We start from the raw sequence: 17024 nt of genomic DNA on the forward strand, positions 1-17024 counted from the left end.
CCCTCCCCCCCTGGTGCCCCCCGCTGCAGCTGCTTGCAGCCCGCATGGGGCAGCCTGTGCCCGCTCCAGACAACCCCATGCAGGCTGCCAACACCTGCAGCACGGGGCACCGGGCGTGGGGCGAGGGAGGGGCTGCTTCCCCCCAACACTCAGCATTTCCCTGGGCTCCTTCCCTGCGCGGAGAAAAGTCGCCCCTCGCCCGCACCATGGCCGGTGCCCCGCACTGACAGTGGGGCAGGTTACAAGCTGCTGCTAAGCATGGGGAGAAGCGGTCCCTCACCCACCGCATGGCCAGCGCCCTGCACTGCAGCCACCTGCAGCCTGCATGAAGCTGCCTGTACCTGCTCCAGACAGCCCTGAATGGACTGCAAGCACCTGCATCGAGGGGCGCCAGCCATGGGGCGGGCAAGGGGCCACTTTTCCCCATGCTCAGCACCAACTTTTTCCCTGCTGGCAAGCAGGGGGTCAGGGCTGTGCGCTGCCCCCTGCCTGTACCACAGGGCTAGAGGGCACTGGGTGTGAGTGGGCGGGGAGCTAGTGGGAGGACAGGGACCACCGCTAGTGCCGGCGGGGCCCAGAGCAGGGTGGCAGGAGTGTGGGGTCCCAGCCGGCAGGGCCTCTATGGAGCCGGGCCAGCTCCCCCCTCTCCCTGCTGGTGCAGGCCAGGCTGGCTCCACAGACCCCTGCTGGCCTGTGCCCCGCTCTGGGCCCCACTAGTGCTGCCCCTGGGACACTGGTCCCAAGACATTGGGACATTGGTCCCAAGATGGTGACGAGGGGCAGGGCACCTATCAAGGGGTGGGGCTACCCATGTGGTCCTCGACAGCCTGCCAAAACTGGGTAAGTGGCCCTCCACCCAAAATAATTGCCTGCCCCTGGGCTTTGGTCAAGGGAGTGAATCAATTTTTTCCGAAGTTTAATTTTACTCTGTGTCATCTTGAACTTACTTTTTACACTACTGTACTACAGATGTCCATTTCAAGGAAATGGAAACAGAAGGACTGAGAATCAATAAGATACACTGCCTATGAACTTAGCTAACTCGCAGGTTTGTGTGTTCCTAATTAATATTCTTTTTCCTCACACCATCTTTGTTTACCAATCCTCCATTGCTTCATCTAATTTTTAAGGGTCACTTTAGGCTTTTGGCTTACTTTAAAGAAGCCCTATGACTTTGTGTTATACCACAGACAATTATATATCAACATTAAATAAAAGTGAATTGCCTGCTGAATCTGAAGTTCTGCCATCTGAACTTCCTAGTGTCAGAAAGGTCCCATAAGAAAAGAAACATAACACTAGATCTCAAATTGAAAGCCGATGTACCAAGATCATTTCTATGCAAATACTGAGGTAGAGGGGAGTATCTTGTTAGCTGTCTCAGGAAGAGGACTTTAAAGGAGGAGTAACTTGGGGAGGTGCCAATAAATCAAATAGTCGACTTATTCTATGTAAATACAAAAAAAAAAAAATACAGAAAGTGTAGGAGGGAAGCCTTACTTTAGGATTTCCGGACCTGAAAACATCAGAAGATCATGCAAAGCTTTAAACAGGAAGCTCATGAGGAAATATGGTCCAAAGGTTTTATATAACACCTTAGACAGAGAGGCCTCAGATTTCTTTTGAGCTGTTTTGATAATCAAAGCTTCAGCCTCTTCAGTCGCATCATGATTTGAGCCATTTGATTTTGATGGTTTTTTGGGTGAATACACAAGTTTCACTGGTTGCCTGAAACAAAAAGTAAACTATTAACAAAAAGTGACTATTCTACCAAAGATCAGAGTTAAGAATGAATAAAGATCTATAGTTTGTAAGGTGGGGAGGTAGTAAGGAGCAGACACAGACATTTACAAGGATTGCAAGTCGCTGCTGTGATACTTGCCATCATTCTTTATTCAGTAGCTGCAAGTGGCCCAGAACCAGGAGATGGGAATTTCCGAGCCTTCTTTTGGACTTGATGTTTTACTAAACTGAGTAATCCGATTGTAATCCATACCTTAGCTAGAGTATTTTAGAGCTATGGGGAATATTCATCTCAAGATGAATACAGAACTGGACTTTTGAAATACAATTCAATTATCCAAAATTGTGCCAATAAATTTATGAATTACATAGATTCAAATAAAAAACAAATTCATTATTTATATTATTCGATGCTGTGCAAAGAGGTAGACTTGTTCTCCTAAGAGTTTACAGTAGGGGTGGGCAAAATACGGCCTGCCAAGGAATTCTATCCAGTCTACGATGGGTGTCTCAGCCCTGCCCATCCCAGGCGTGGGGGGCAGCTCCCACCTACCCCAGACACACAGCAAGGCTTGGGCAACATGGTGGCCAGACGACGCTTCCTGGCAGCCATGCAGCACCAGCTCCTTCCAGCTGCCACTGCCAGTGTTGCTGCCACCACTGGACCCAGCCCTGCTGCCCAAGCACCCCAGCCCATCTGCCCTGTACCCACTGCCAGGGGTGCTGGATGAAGCAGACAGGTAGGGTCTCCATGTAGAATGGCATGGGATCCATGTGGGCAGGGAGCATGCGGCTCGGTGGATGGGATGGGATGGGGCTGCAGGCAGGCAAGGAGTGGCATCTGGGAGTGGGACAGATGGGCATGGAGGGCTGGAGCTGGGGCCGGGGCCAAGCCATGATCCACTTCACACATGTCCCTGCAACAAGAGCCGATTCCACATGCTGGGAGTGAATCACAGTTCTGTCCTGGGGCTGAGCCCCATGCTGTCACCACCCTACAATCCTGGCCTCAGCCCCTCCTGCTTGTGGCCCCATCCCATCTGCCCAGACAAGCATGTGCCACCCATGGGGGCCTGAGCTGGTCTCCATGGAGAACCCAGGGCCAGGATTTCTGGGCAGTGATAGTATGGTGCCAGGTCCTGAGGCAGAGCCACTTAAGGAGTTTTGGCGAGCTGCTGTGAGCAAAAAATGGCTCGCCCCAGTTTACAGCCTAAAGGTTAAACTATGCCAAGCCAGCCTTCAGAGTTGATCAAAACTGCATTCAGTTCTACACATCTGGTTTATGCCAAAGCATACTATTTTCTGCAGTATATCACAACAGGTGTTGTACAAAACTATGCTTGTGTATACAATTTTAAAATAGCATAAAACAGTTTTTTCTTCAGTGAGTAAGCACTTCAGAATGCCCGGATGATGGAAGCATGAGAAAATTTTGATACACAGTGAATATTGTGGTATCTTGTTTTGGATCATTTTCTACCAATGTTCACAGAAGAGTCTAAAAAAAAAAAACAAACAACAACAACAAAAACTCTACACACAAACACAGTCTACCATTCTCAATATGCCTAGAGACAAATCTCAACTCTTTACTCAGACCTTTTCAATACCTCTTCAAGAAAATTTCCAGGATGTTAATAGCAAATTAATAGGAGAAATGACAGGTAGAGTTCACTACATCTTTGACAATCAGTTGATTGCCAAGGATTTTTGAAACGTGTACAATTAAACACAGTTATGTACAAGAGGAATTTAGCTGATAAACCAATCAAAGCACCGCCATCACATAAAGTGGAAGGAATCTATTTTACTTTGATTGGTACCCACAAGCATCACAAGCCATTTCCTTTTCAATATTTTTTCTGTCTTTTATATAAAAGATTTTTCCTTTTCACATTTGTTTTCCTGGATGTGAAATTTTAAGGTCTTCCCTAATAAAATGGCTCTTGACCAATTCAATCCACATTTCAGTTACCACTCTGAATTAACACTACCTAGCATAAACTTACTTCTTTGTCTTTACACATTCTTTTGCCCAGTTCCTAGCCAAACCTGGCACTACCTCCTCAGATGTGTCCTCTTTGTTTAATGACCATAAATCTTTAGCTTCCAGTGGTTGCCGATATCCCTGAATCATCAACCTGTAATAGAAAAATCATCAATTGCTAAAGTGCTAACATTATGCACAGATTACAATGAAGGAGAATGAATATTTCAAAGCCAAAACAGAGCTAGCTCTGAAACAAGATGCTGAAATGTAATAACCCACAAACAAATAGTAATATAGGTCCTGATCCCCAAAAGATATTAGGCACCCAACTTGTATTTACGTCAACAGGAAGTAGGTGCTTCTCTTTAAGGAGTCAAGCTTTAACTGAAACTCCACAAATAATTTAGTGAAGCAGAAAGAAATTATCCCATTCGGAAATCAGCTGAGTAAATAACACTTATGTTCTTAAATTTAATTATAATATTGGATTAGCTTCAGCTTTACACCTTGGGTAAAAAGGTGCCACCTTTACACAAAACCACAGGGATATTTTGACAAGGAATAATGCATAAGGCATACCAACTGTTGCATCACCAATATTACTTTACATGCGTATATGTTCCATAGACCTTTCCCATTCACCACTCGTCTTGTAAGAACTAACCGACTACAAGGTAAAGTGGCATAATTTTTTTTCTGGACATCTGTGTTAAGATGGCATTCAGGGTATTGGCTTTGAATGATTAAAAAAAAATTCCAGGATTCAAAACAAAATACTACAAGCTTGTTTACGTCCCTTCAATTTCTCAAACATATTAAGAGTATACAATTTCATTAACATGCTTACTAGGATACTAAATATGCAACATCAGTCGATTCAAAGTAAATTAAAGCAATTAAACCGTGAAACTGGTTAGTGGATAAGTGTCTACAATGAACAAAACACAAAGCTGTCACAAAATTAGCAGAACATTAGCAGTATCTCATGAAACTAGAACTAAAAAAATGCCTATTTCTTCCCCCAACACTGCAATGTACACCACCACCTTGGTCTTACCCTGTGATCCACCAGAATGTGATTTTGGAAAGGAAAGAAGCATTAGATTCTGGGCAGGGATTCTAAAGGAAAGGAGAGAATAAGGTATTAGACCCTGTAAATAGAACAGTGAACAACAATCCTTATGAAAATTACTTTATATTAAAGCATATCTTCAGTACCTTTCTGTTTTTTATTTAACAAGTCTGTTTAGAATAAAGTTAATCTTCACAAGCAGTTTCAAGACTGCCAGTGTTTTACCATAATGGCCCAATAGCACTGTATTAACAGATACCTACGTAATATATACTCACACAATGTCCAGAAGATGTACATTTCATAAGACATACTGCTCTAGATAAGGCATAACAGCCTTATATCTTATTTCTAAGTAACTAGAAATAGAACTAGAAATGATGCTTACTCAATAATTAGAAGATACGGTGGAATAGAGCAATAGGCAAAATCTGAAGTGGATGAATCAAGGCAGCTAAGTGACACAATTAAGAAGGCAGGAGAGAGGTTTCTCTCTAAAGTTGGGAAAATTTAGCTAACAGATGGGGAAACACAGAGATCCAGACACTTCCAATGCCTAGAATAGCTGTCAAAATGAAGGTCTTAAAAATGGTAACCCAGCATCCCAGTAACATACACTCAGTGCCACAATACCCAATAGTCTTGACACCCATTCAGTTTTTGGTTTCTCTACTGACTGTCCACAACGGCATCAGTCAGTACCAGATGTAGTGTTAGGATGTGAACTGAGCTCAATAACTGCGGTCAGACAGGTAAAGGTAGTTGTCATCAGATCTTATATATGTACCCTGCATCCAGTTTTTTGTCCATTGGAGTAAAAAGCAAAAGGGGCTTGGGCTGCTTAAATGAGAAACAGGTTAGAACACTGCTTCTTTACCAGTGTCTCAAGACTGATGGAATGAAATTTAGTTGGCCAGAGAAAGTCAATTACTAATAAAGAAAACTTGTAAACAGCAAGTTCCTGCAGGAAAAGCACCACAATTGGATTTATATTGCACTTGCTCTGCTCCACTCTGATTAAACATAAGAAACACCAACAAAGAAAAAATGGACCAGAAATCCTATCACTCAAAGTACAGTGGTAGTATGAGCCAAGTAATTTAAAACTCTGTGGCTGTATTAAAGTTATAAGAGTTGCTCAACTAATGCAATTTGGAACAATTCAAAAGGAGCAGGGTAGGAATTCAGTGCAAATTCCAGAAGGGATTACACCTCACGCCATCATTTTGTTCCTACCCCCTACACCGTCAGTATCTCAAAAACGAACCATCTGCCATTTTTCTGTTACATATAGATAATGTCTAAAATATAGGGTGTTGAATTAACTGGAGCAGCTAAAGTACTTTCACCTACGAAGGAATCTGTCACTATTATAGAGATGAAGCAAAAAACTACAAGAGCTGATTTTTTGTGGTATTAATACTTTTCAGCTCAAATTGGCTTCACTTAACTTTTCCATTAAGCAGCATTCTAAGTATGTGTCCAAGTAACATGAAACAGACCTGCACTTCCCTCCCCTTCCAACGATTCAGCACCCGACCTTTAGGAAAATGTTACAGTACTCAAGTCAAGAAGAAAAGCGGAAACTATTAAAAAAGCAGAGATAAATAGAAAATATATATATGTTCAACAAACAGCCAGTTTTGGGAAGGGGAGGGCAAAATAATCCAACATTTCCAAAGTACTAACCCTTTCCAGATCAACAATAGCACTTCTTGCAAACTACAAAACTGTCTTCCTGGACAGAGGAAAAAATGTAAGAGGCAAAAGTAATGGCCCAATCTCTTCTTAGCCCTGGTGCCAATTACACCATTAAAATTCCCACCACAGAGAATTTCTAGTGTGAGGAAGTACAAAGAATACTCGCTCAGTCTAACGTAGGATTAGATTTGAGAGAAAATGATGCATTAGATTTTTCCTGACCATCTCTCTAATAATCTGTTTATAAAAATTTAATTGCATAATCCAGAACTTCTAAACTCCTACTACCAAGTGATAGACAACCTGGAGCAAGAAGTCCAGAACGCAAGTTAAGCGTTTCAGTATTGTTAGGTAAGTAACCATAAAACTTATCTTATTTATAAATAAGATCTCTAACGCTGTCACAATACATGGCTAAGTTACTAAACTCAGACATAGTACCATCTGAGGGTGCCTATACATGAGCAGCAAGGCTGCTCTAATGTGCTGCAGTTACAGCACATCAGAGCAGACTCAATTAATCAAGTCTGCTGGAACATGGTAATTACTAGGGCTGTGCAAAGCTTTGGGCCCCGATTCGATTCAGCAGAGATTTGGCCCAATTCAGTGGCCGAATCTCTGAATCTGAATTGAATCAGAGGACCTTTTCATCTCTCCAAATCGAACTGGATTTGGCAATTTGGACATAGACACAGCTTTAAATGTTTTTTCTACATACTGCTAGGTACCAGGCTGCTTGTAAACGCTGCAATGCTGGGGCAGATGGAGTGTCCCACAGGAGCGCAGGGGGCTCCCCAGCCCACCCAGCAGCAGACCCGGAAGTGGACCAGCAGCACTTCCAGGTCCTCCAGGGAGCACGCTGGGGGGCCCCGTGCACCTCCCTGGCTCAGCGACTGGTGCCTCCTAGGTCTGTGGGGGGGGCCAGTGCACTCGGTGGATCCGGAAGTGGACCAGAAGTACTTCTGGTCTACTTCTGGGTTCACTGCTGAGCGCACGGGGGGGCCCCTGTGCTCCTGTGGGACACTCCATATGCCCCAGCATCTCAGCATTCATGAGCCATGCCTGGTACCTTGAGGTATGTAGAAAAAACATTTAAAGCTGTGTCTATGGCTAAATCGCTGGTTCTCTGAATCAGCATCGAATCTTCAGATTCAGCCAAACCAAATCAGGACAGTGACCCGAATCAACGAATCGAATCACTGTCCCCGATTTGGGCTGAAGGCAAATTGAATACAGCCCATTTTGCACACTCCTAGTAATTACCACACTCCAGCAGCCTCCAGTGTCTCATGTATCAGCAATCCCCCCACTTCAAAAGCATCCCCCCTCCCCCACCATTTTGAAGCATGGGGATACTGATACACGAGACGCTCCAGGCACTTCAATTACAGCAGCTCTGCAAGCCACTCTAAATTACCCCACATTGACTCCCGGAGCACAGGTATAAATGCCCTGAAATGTCAGTTTTTTAAATGGATTAACAAAGTACTGCTCTTGCATTCTTCCCCTCCAATCTCTGTGCTTGTTCAATCAGGGCTCAATTCCATGAATGCTTAGCAGTGGCCTTAACTCCTGTTGAGGTCAGTGGCAACAAAGGCTCTTAGCAATTTGTAAATCATTTATTATGCTAAATGGTTAGAAATTCTAATTATAAAGCTTTGGTAGTATAGTGTTAAACATCCCTAGGAAAACTAGAGTAGTTATTAGCTTCTGGGAGAAGATCAAATGTCTCTGGAGTCTAACCTCTATATTAAAAGAAAAAAATAATTTACATCACATTCACAACTGCAAAACAAAACATGCAAATGTAAACATTGGCTTTTCATTTCATGATATACTTCATGCACAGGATATTTAAAATAAGGAAGTGGGTTTTTTGTTATTTTTTTTAAAAAGGCTGTTTGAATTGTGAGCCTACGCCATGCATTATTCACCATATATAAACAATAGTTCTCAACCTTTTTAGATCCAAGGCACCCTTTGGAAAATGCCAGCTCCTAGTTTTCCCTTTTTATGCCTACAGAAAAATAGAGCAGTTTTTCTATTGCAAAAAACTCAAAGACCACAACTATGGATTTCTATTGGAAATTTCTGGATTTATCTTGAGAATCATGCTTATAAACCTAACAGTGCTCCAACACTGTGTGGCACTCCTCTGTGCCCATGAAAGGATCTCTAAGCACTGCAGCATGCCATGGCACCCTCGTTGGAGGATCACTGTTCTAAAATGTCTGGATTATGAAGCAGAATCTTATTTACTGTAAACACAACAACTGTGACCAAAGCAGACAAAAATGTTTCCACAGTTCCCATGCAAACTGTCCAATATAATTCTACCCTGAACTTTTCTTCTGGACTGGTCGCTGACTACATGAATCACCAACAGCTGATCTTGTTTAAGAGATCAGAGAACCTCCTATAATGGTATGCAAATGTAGACAGGAAATTCAAGACATGAATTTTTCCTTGCACTTAGTGTCAGTTGCTCTAATTCTCTATCCAGGCTGACTGCTTTAATTCCTTTGCTAACAGATTTCTGGTTCATTTTATCAGCCAGTTCTAGATCAAGGATAGCAACACCTCCAGTTACAAAAGGAGCTACAATTTCAACCTTAAAAACCCATCCAAACTTCAGCAGTTAGAGCCAGAATACTGGATATTCAGAGTCACTATATAATACAGTGATGCCAAGACTGGGCCTGCAAACTAAGGAGCAGAGATAAATAGGTTCATCATTGACAAATATATATTTTAAGAAACTAGAACAGAAATTAAAACCTATGAGAAAGTCTTGTTCAAGTACCAAGAGAGTCAACAATGCAATCACAAGATAACTGTTCAGACACACTTTGTGATCTGGGGATAAACCAGTAGTACTTCTTAAACTGTGATTCCATCCAGGAAGAGCACATACCAACTGCTGAAACTTCCTTAGCCTGACGAAGGGTTTTTGAACTCAAAAGCTTGCTTAATAACTATTCTCCAACTATATGGGTTGGTCTAATAAAAGACACCAAATTCACCCAAGGAACCTTGTCTGCCTATGTCCTTAGACCAACACGGCTACAACCTACACCCTCTTAACCTGTGAAGCATTTTAGGATTTATCCCAGGACAATGCAAATGGATGTCTGAACAACAGTACTTTGTTCCAGGAAAAAAAAAAAAAAAAAAAGTGTTTATCCCAGGACAAATACAATGTCTGTTTGTAGTCAAAAGGGCAAGTACATTTTTATAAAATCCACCTTGTTTTTGTAAGATGTGTACCTACACTTGTGCAGTGCCAAATGCTCTCAGTACAAAGCCAACTAAATAAAAAGTAAAGTGCCTTCTGCTATAATTCAATTCAGGGAGGAGATGAATAATTGCAGAGTCAATCCCTGCCGTGTAAAGAATCTTGTCGGTATGGCACTTGACCTTCTAGTCTTTATTTTCACATGCCAGAACATCACTTCTTAACACTTACAGGATCACGAACTGTTTCAGAAAACAAAGGAGGTTTTTCTGGAAAGCAGGACAGTATTAGTTGTATTAGCACCAGGACGAAGTAACTGTAGAAGGTGACATAACGAAATATATCAACTTCAGCACCCTAAAAAGAGATGATAATTTGGTTAGTCTTCAAGAATTGCTTTAATTTACAAACAGGAACTATTACAATGGTCTACTTTGAAACACCTTAATTTGAAAATCCATATCCAAATAAAATAAATACTCTGCTCAATGAACAAGGCAGCTGCCAGTTAAGAAACAACTGCAAAGTAGGAAGCATTCCCTTTGCAAGTACTGGGCACTGCAGACTAAACACATCGGGGCAGCGTTCTTTAACCAGCCCAATAAAAAAAGAATGTATGCATATCCCAGTGCAAAATATTATGGCAGAATACTTTTCTCTGCAGATAAGGAGGAAAACAAAGTTGTTTTTCTTGTACTGGGACCGTCCAAAGACATCATAACATGGAGTTCCTGAGAATACTCTCTCTTTCCTTGTAAAGCTTTATCTGGCTTTTAGCCACTGGGGTCACTGCACTCACACAAATCCTTACCACAGAGTTGCAGTGTTTAAGGTAGAGTGAATTGTACTGGTTCAATTTCATGGGTACATGTCATTTACACTGGACTACAAGGGGTTGGCAGAGGGGGGAAAAAAGGCATTAAGAATCAGATTTGGGAGTACAATTTAGTCCATTAAATCATGCTCCACAACGTTTTGAAACTCCAGGATGTTCTTCCTCATCTCCATACACACAGCATAGTTCTATCCCTCCCTCCCAGAGAAAAATGAAGACAACTTACAGTTGCAGAAAGAACACAGCCATAATTAACAAAATATCAGAGTTGATTAGAAGTTCTCAAAATTATGTCAGTGGAAGCTTTTCAGGGAAAAACAGTTACGTCCCATTTTTCAGCTAGCCTTATAAGCCATGCATATTTTTGTGCTGGGCTTTTAATAAATATTGCAACTATTCAAGAAAATTCTTTGCCCTCCTCCCCCAAAGGGTGGAGGGGGTGGGAGGGACCAAGTTGCATATGACCAAAGCTTCAGGAAATCTATATAATCATCAAGGGGGGGGAAAGAGAAAAAGAGAGCCACTAACCACTTCCCAAAAACATTTCAGAAAGAGAGTATACATCTTTATTATACTGAAACATGTGCCTTGTACCACTGAAGAGTCTTGTAAAATTATTTTGCTAATATCTTGGCCACAGATGACTTGGTAAGATCATGAAGTCTTTGACTAGTTTCAAATGTAGAAGAAGAAGAAAAGAGAGAAAAAAAAAACTCAAAAAGCAAAACAAACAAGACTTAATGGCCCTTAAACACTGAAGAATGAAGGCAGACTTAGTGGTTCATTAGCTCAGTCATTATCTTATGTACCAATGATGGGCAGCACAAATTCAGTCATTAAACAAATAACCACTGCACCATGGTGGCACTTAACTCTACTTAGTTAAAAAATAATCACTTACCATATTTAAGGCATGTAATATTTTAGACCTAAAAATGACTGTGGCACACAACAGTGCAATGAGCCAGAAAATCAACAAGAAACCTGAAGACTGGACTCCTTTCATTCTTTCGTATTGTATTAAAAATGTGACGAGCAACTGTGGACAAATAACATAAGCAGATTAGTTCTGGACCCTTGCAATAGTAAAGCTGACACAAAAAGCAAGAACAAGATACAAAGCACAAACAACATGCCTACACCAAATTATTTCGTGTTTAAAGGACTATATTGCCCAGATTCCCACCATGTCCCAACTTGCTTGTACCTGTACCAAAACTATTCCAAAAAACTTCCAGTGTCAGTTGGACATGCCAGAGTGTGGGGGTGAAGTAGTAAAAATACTACATACAAGCAGAGAAAGGACACAAAGAAGAGAAGCAATGACAGACAGGATAAGCACATCCCAGCAGGACAATTTACTCTGGGGCAGCCACCCATCATACACAGAACATTCGTATTTAAGAATGGTCCATTGGGAGTTTTTAATAGCACAAAATACATAGTTTAGTTTCAAAGCCCAAGAGAACAAAAGGGACTGTTACAAACCATTCAAAGAGTTGGCGGCTTTTTGTTTGAAGTTTTGGCCCCCAGCTTAAGCACAGTTTATGATTTTAAGTAGTACTAACTGGACTCCCTCCATTATTACTCATAAATCAAGTTCTTGAAAAACTACATGAAGCAAGCTGTACCAGTGGTCTCTGAAAAATTAAAAAGCTTTGCATCAATTTGCACATGACTATGCAGAGTTTTCAGCAAAGCTTTGATTACACGAACAAGATTCAATATTTCTGAATTCAGCTGCAAGCAAAAAAATGCTAAGTGAAGTTCGTAGGTAAAAGAATTAAAAATAAGCAATCTGCAAAATAGGACAAGACAAGACTTACAACTTAGAAAGATCAGCAGTTATGATTTTGCATTGTGAAAAAGTCTAACAGGATACTGCATACTTACCATTGTTATGCCTAAAACTGTAGGGCTAACAAAGAAAACTGGAGCAAGAAAAATATTTTGACTTCTTTCCCAGAAAGAGTAGAAAAGGTCTGCCCAGCAGACTATCCATAATATTAGACCCAAGGCCTGGAACAAGAGTGTTATATACATTAGTCCTCACAAATGGGGGATATTTTATGTAGCACTACATATGAACAAGGGTTAAAAGTAAACTCTTAGATGTACCAAAAAGACATTTTTTATAACTGAGTTCACATACAAGCAGCCAAAATGTGATCACCTTACTGTGTCAATCCAATTAGGAATTAAAACCAAACCCTAACATATACATTAAGCAGTAAAATTATTTACATCGTCTTTCTCCATTGAAGAATTTTTTTAATTGCATTTTATATTTTAGATTAGTTTTGAACTAATCTATCACTCATTCATGTCTCTGACTCATAAAACTAGACTGAAAATAAAACATTGAATAGCAGTGTTAAACTGAAGGACAAACTCCAAAATTAAGGTATTATGTCTTCTCTTAAAAGTTTTTGTTTGTTCTATAATGGAACTTAAATTTTTAACTTAAGTGTCCATTCAATGATAAAGCAATAGGGTACCTGTAATAACGCTAATAAAGATTGCTTCTTCTAAACACTCAAGAAATCTGGCAAAGAACTGATTATTTCCATAAAGCCCTTTTATTTCTAGGTCCTGAACCCTCAGGACCGGGTTGGCCAAGATGTGGCATTCTTCAACTGGGCCAGCACAAAGCACTCTGAAGGAGGCGTGCTTTTCTCGTATCCAGTGGCCTTTATTCTTACAAAACCTACAACCAGGAGGACAACTGCACAAGATTTAGAAGCCATTTATTGGGACTTTGTCCCCATAAACAAATCTTGATAGAGTTTAATAAAAATAGTTTAGTAAACATCTGAACCCCCAGCCCTTACTAAATAGATGCCATAATAAAAGTGACTTACTGTTTTGGCTTTGTTGAGACTGGACATTTGGATATAACCCCTGCCATGATGACGGAGATATAGGAAGTAGATCGGAAAGCAAACCCAGAGGTAAATGCAAGGAACCCAGATGAGAACAGTGTTTTGAAAGCACTGGGTAAAATCTGGATTTTCTGTGTGCCATGTCAAATTCCAGTCCTGAGAAAATGAAATAGATTGGAAGGGAATTGAAAACTTATACCACTTTAAAAAGAGCTCTCACCTAAGGGTAAACAGTATTCTAATCTGTTCTTAATCTAAACCTGGATTAAAAATCAGATCAGGATTTTAGCATTTAAGAAAATATCTGTTCTACGTGTTGGCTGTGCAACAACTATCAAATCAGATAGAACATCAAGATCTTTACATTCACCAGGCCGCTATTTTAGCATTGCTACCATGGAGGAATGCAGGAAGGTAAAAACCCATGAACTTCTGCTTCAGAAATCTGACATAATACATCTCTTTTGCAGTACTTAAAATGGGAGTAGTTTTGCAATATTAAAATGCTAAATCTTGAAAGCTGTGTACCTTTATACGAGGACCTTTATATGCCTTTGACCAGCCAGCCGTATTCAACTATCAAACCAGGCTGACAAGAGAGCAACTCAGGCAAGTGGAAGATGCACTCAGGCAACAAACCCTAAAGCAGAGGTCCAAACGAGCCTCTGGGAAAAAGAAGGGCACGGAAACTGCTCCATTTGATATTTTACTTTACTTATTTTTGTTAAATAAAACAGGTAATTTTTAAATATTTTTGTGTTAAATAAAACCACGGAGCTGAACGGCACTAAAAGGTGGGGCATCAAGTCCCTCCTAGCATGAGGAAACAGGCCAACTGCCTATAACAAGGAGGATTTTTTTTTCAATTCCCATAAATTCACCAAGATAATCTGTATGAACAAAGCAGAAGCCCTACCCTTTTGGCCTTCTCCCTCCATGATATCCATTTCAGCAGACAAAGCAGAGTCTGTGCACTTAAAGTTACTTTCCAAATATGACGCTCAAGAGTTTGCACTACAGAAGTTGCATAAAGCAAACCAAAAGGATTCTGCCACTGCTCTTAGAAGGTAATCATAGCTTCCATTATTAGCTAAAAACCTGTAAATGTGGCCCCTCTACAGGTGCAGGTAAAGACACCATGGGATTTCTCCCCCTGCACTGGCAAAAAGCAGGCTCCCACAGGGACCACATGCAGCCAGGACCAAGAGTCCCAGCTGGATGCAGGGACTCCCCACCTTGGCTGTGCACGGGACCGACAGTCCCGTTAGTTGTGGGACTCTGCTCCAGCAGCCACAGGGTGAAGGTGGAACCAAGAGTCCTGTTAGCTGTAGGACTCCTGACTCCAGGAGCCATGGAGTGCTTTTGCAATCTCCCAGTCCCAAGGATACATGGAGCATCACACAGTTGGGAGATCCCAGCCACCACATGAAGGGCTCCCACAGCTGGAAGATGGCAACAGCTGGGATCTCCCAGCCACAGAATGCCTACACATGCAAATCAAAGCTGGATAGAAGCCAGCTATAAAAGTTATTACACATTTTCAAGCAATAACTTTATAGCTGGTTGGAACTTTTTAATGTACCATACTTAATTTGCATGTGTAGCCAGTCTAAATTCATTGCACAATTAATAAGGTAACTGCATAATAGATAACATGTAGAGCAGATCTATGACATGCACCTTACACCAGAGTGAACTTTGTCCCAAAAGAATTATTTTGAATTAAGCCAATAGAAACTATATTACAGGAAATGACATATAATTTCTACTGCAGGATAGATAATCAGTATAACCATAGTAACTGAGGTTGAATTACAGAACATTTCAATATAGCGGGGAGTGAGCAGTAGAGACAGCTGCCCTCTAAAATGTCCAATAAGCCTAATTAATTGTTTTGAAAAGCTAATTTCCTTCAATGTGCAGAAAGATACATTAGAGCAAAAATGCTTTTGCCATATGTAAAGCAATGTATTCTATAGTTTAAATTCCAGCTGACAAATGTGATATTTTAGCTTGACACTGTCCTATTTTAACAACTACAAAAGCCAGGGCACGAAGGGACTTCAAGGCATCATCTCTACCAATGCCTTGCTCAGAGCAGGAATATCCCCGTCTAATCATCCCAGACAAATGTTTGCCTCAGAGGTTCTCAATCACATGAGGTTGAAGCCATCCCTTGGAAAATGCCAGCTTGCAACTCCATCCCCTCCCTTTTTTTTTTTTTTTTTTTACTATGGAAAAATAATAGAACAATCCTTTTGTTGCAAAGAACTTGGAAAAACCACAACACGGCAGAGTGGTATTGACAAACGGACTTCCACTAGAAGACTCAGGGTTTATCTTAGGAATCACTGTAGGTCAGGGGTGGGCAAAATAAGGCCGGCAGGCTGGATCTGACCTACCAACTGATTGGATCTGGCCTGCAGGCTGGTGCCTGCCAATTGATTGCATCTGGCCTGCAGCTGCTTTGCCCCCTCCCATGCCTAACGGCCCCAGCCCCAGCTAGCTCACACCGCTTCCCAGCAGGGCTCATCCTGATGTAGCTGCAGCCGCTTGGGTGCTGATCAGCTCCCCCTCCTGTCCCTGCTGCACCACTCCAGACAGGGAGGATGCTGTAGTCTGGCAACTCCTGCCCCAGCGCACAGGGCTCCATCTACCAGCAACCTTTGACCCACCGTGTCCATCCAGTGCAATGAACAGCCAGCTGCAGACAGCCAAGAGGGTGGAAGGTGGCCAGGAACTGAAGCACCACGCATGGGAGCAGGAGCCACCTAACTGCAGTTTCCCCCTGGCCTTGCTGGGTACGTGGTGTTTAGCACGCACTCCCATAGCCATCACCACTACTTCCAAGCCCTGCCTGCTACCCAGAGTGACACAGCAGGGGCAGGAGGAGGAGGAACTGCTGGAGGCGAGGGGAGCCGAGCAGTACCTGAGAGGCTGCACCTTTACCAGGAGCAGCTTTGCCAGAAAACTGCGCAACGGCTGGGGCCGAGACAGCGCAGGTGTGAGCGCAGCTCAAGCTGCCCCGGACAGAAGTGGACAGGGCTCGGCCCCCCACGCAAAGTGCTGCAGGCCAGATTTGTGGGGTGGGCAGCAGACTGTACCTGCACTGCAACACACAGGCAAGCTCTGTTGCATGCGCCCCCTGCCTCCCCCTTGTCATATTGAATGTAATATTTGAATGTTTGTAATAGTTGCCCATTAGCCAGTTTAGGAAGAAGACAAGATTTATCTTCTTATCTAGGCCATTGTTTTGGCCTACATGCGGAAGGTCCTGACTTTGCTCAAAGTCTTAACTCTTGAATTTTATCTTTAGAGGCCTTTAACAAAGTTAACCTAAAAATGACCCTTAAGCAAACATCCCACATTCCGAGAAATCAAACCCTAGGAGCATTTTAAAAGATTGGAAAGAAAGGAAATCCCTCAAAGTAATTAAATGATCAACAAAAGAAACTGAACCCAACAGAAATCTGTTGAGTAATATCTGAGCCCAAATTTGGGAGTAGTGACATTTTGGGTAGAAGGGGCCCAAGACAGCAACTCACTCAATAAAAACTGTAACCTAC

General features: G+C 42.0%; 1 protein-coding gene across 6 annotated transcripts in view; it reads right to left on the bottom strand.

Moving 5' to 3' along the window:
• The window catches only part of LOC102378532 (multidrug resistance-associated protein 1), an 87103-nt gene that overhangs the window by 44730 nt on the left and 25349 nt on the right, over nt 1-17024 (bottom strand). For 3 of the 6 annotated variants that reach the window (XM_025206426.1, XM_025206422.1, XM_025206421.1), the window contains 7 exons: nt 13438-13614; nt 12470-12595; nt 11478-11615; nt 9973-10098; nt 4791-4852; nt 3753-3884; nt 1501-1728 (listed from right to left, as the gene is read on the bottom strand). In XM_025206426.1, the coding sequence (XP_025062211.1) occupies nt 1501-1728; nt 3753-3884; nt 4791-4852; nt 9973-10098; nt 11478-11615; nt 12470-12595; nt 13438-13614 (989 nt within the window). Of the gene's footprint in view, nt 1-1500; nt 1729-3752; nt 3885-4790; nt 4853-9972; nt 10099-11104; nt 11156-11477; nt 11616-12469; nt 12596-13437; nt 13615-17024 lie in introns of those variants that run through there. The other 3 variants (XM_025206423.1, XM_025206425.1, XM_025206424.1) reach the window with 3 other exon arrangements.

Source organism: Alligator sinensis, unplaced genomic scaffold (assembly GCF_000455745.1).
Source record: "Alligator sinensis unplaced genomic scaffold, ASM45574v1 scaffold927_1, whole genome shotgun sequence".
NCBI classification, from domain to species: domain Eukaryota; kingdom Metazoa; phylum Chordata; order Crocodylia; family Alligatoridae; genus Alligator; species Alligator sinensis.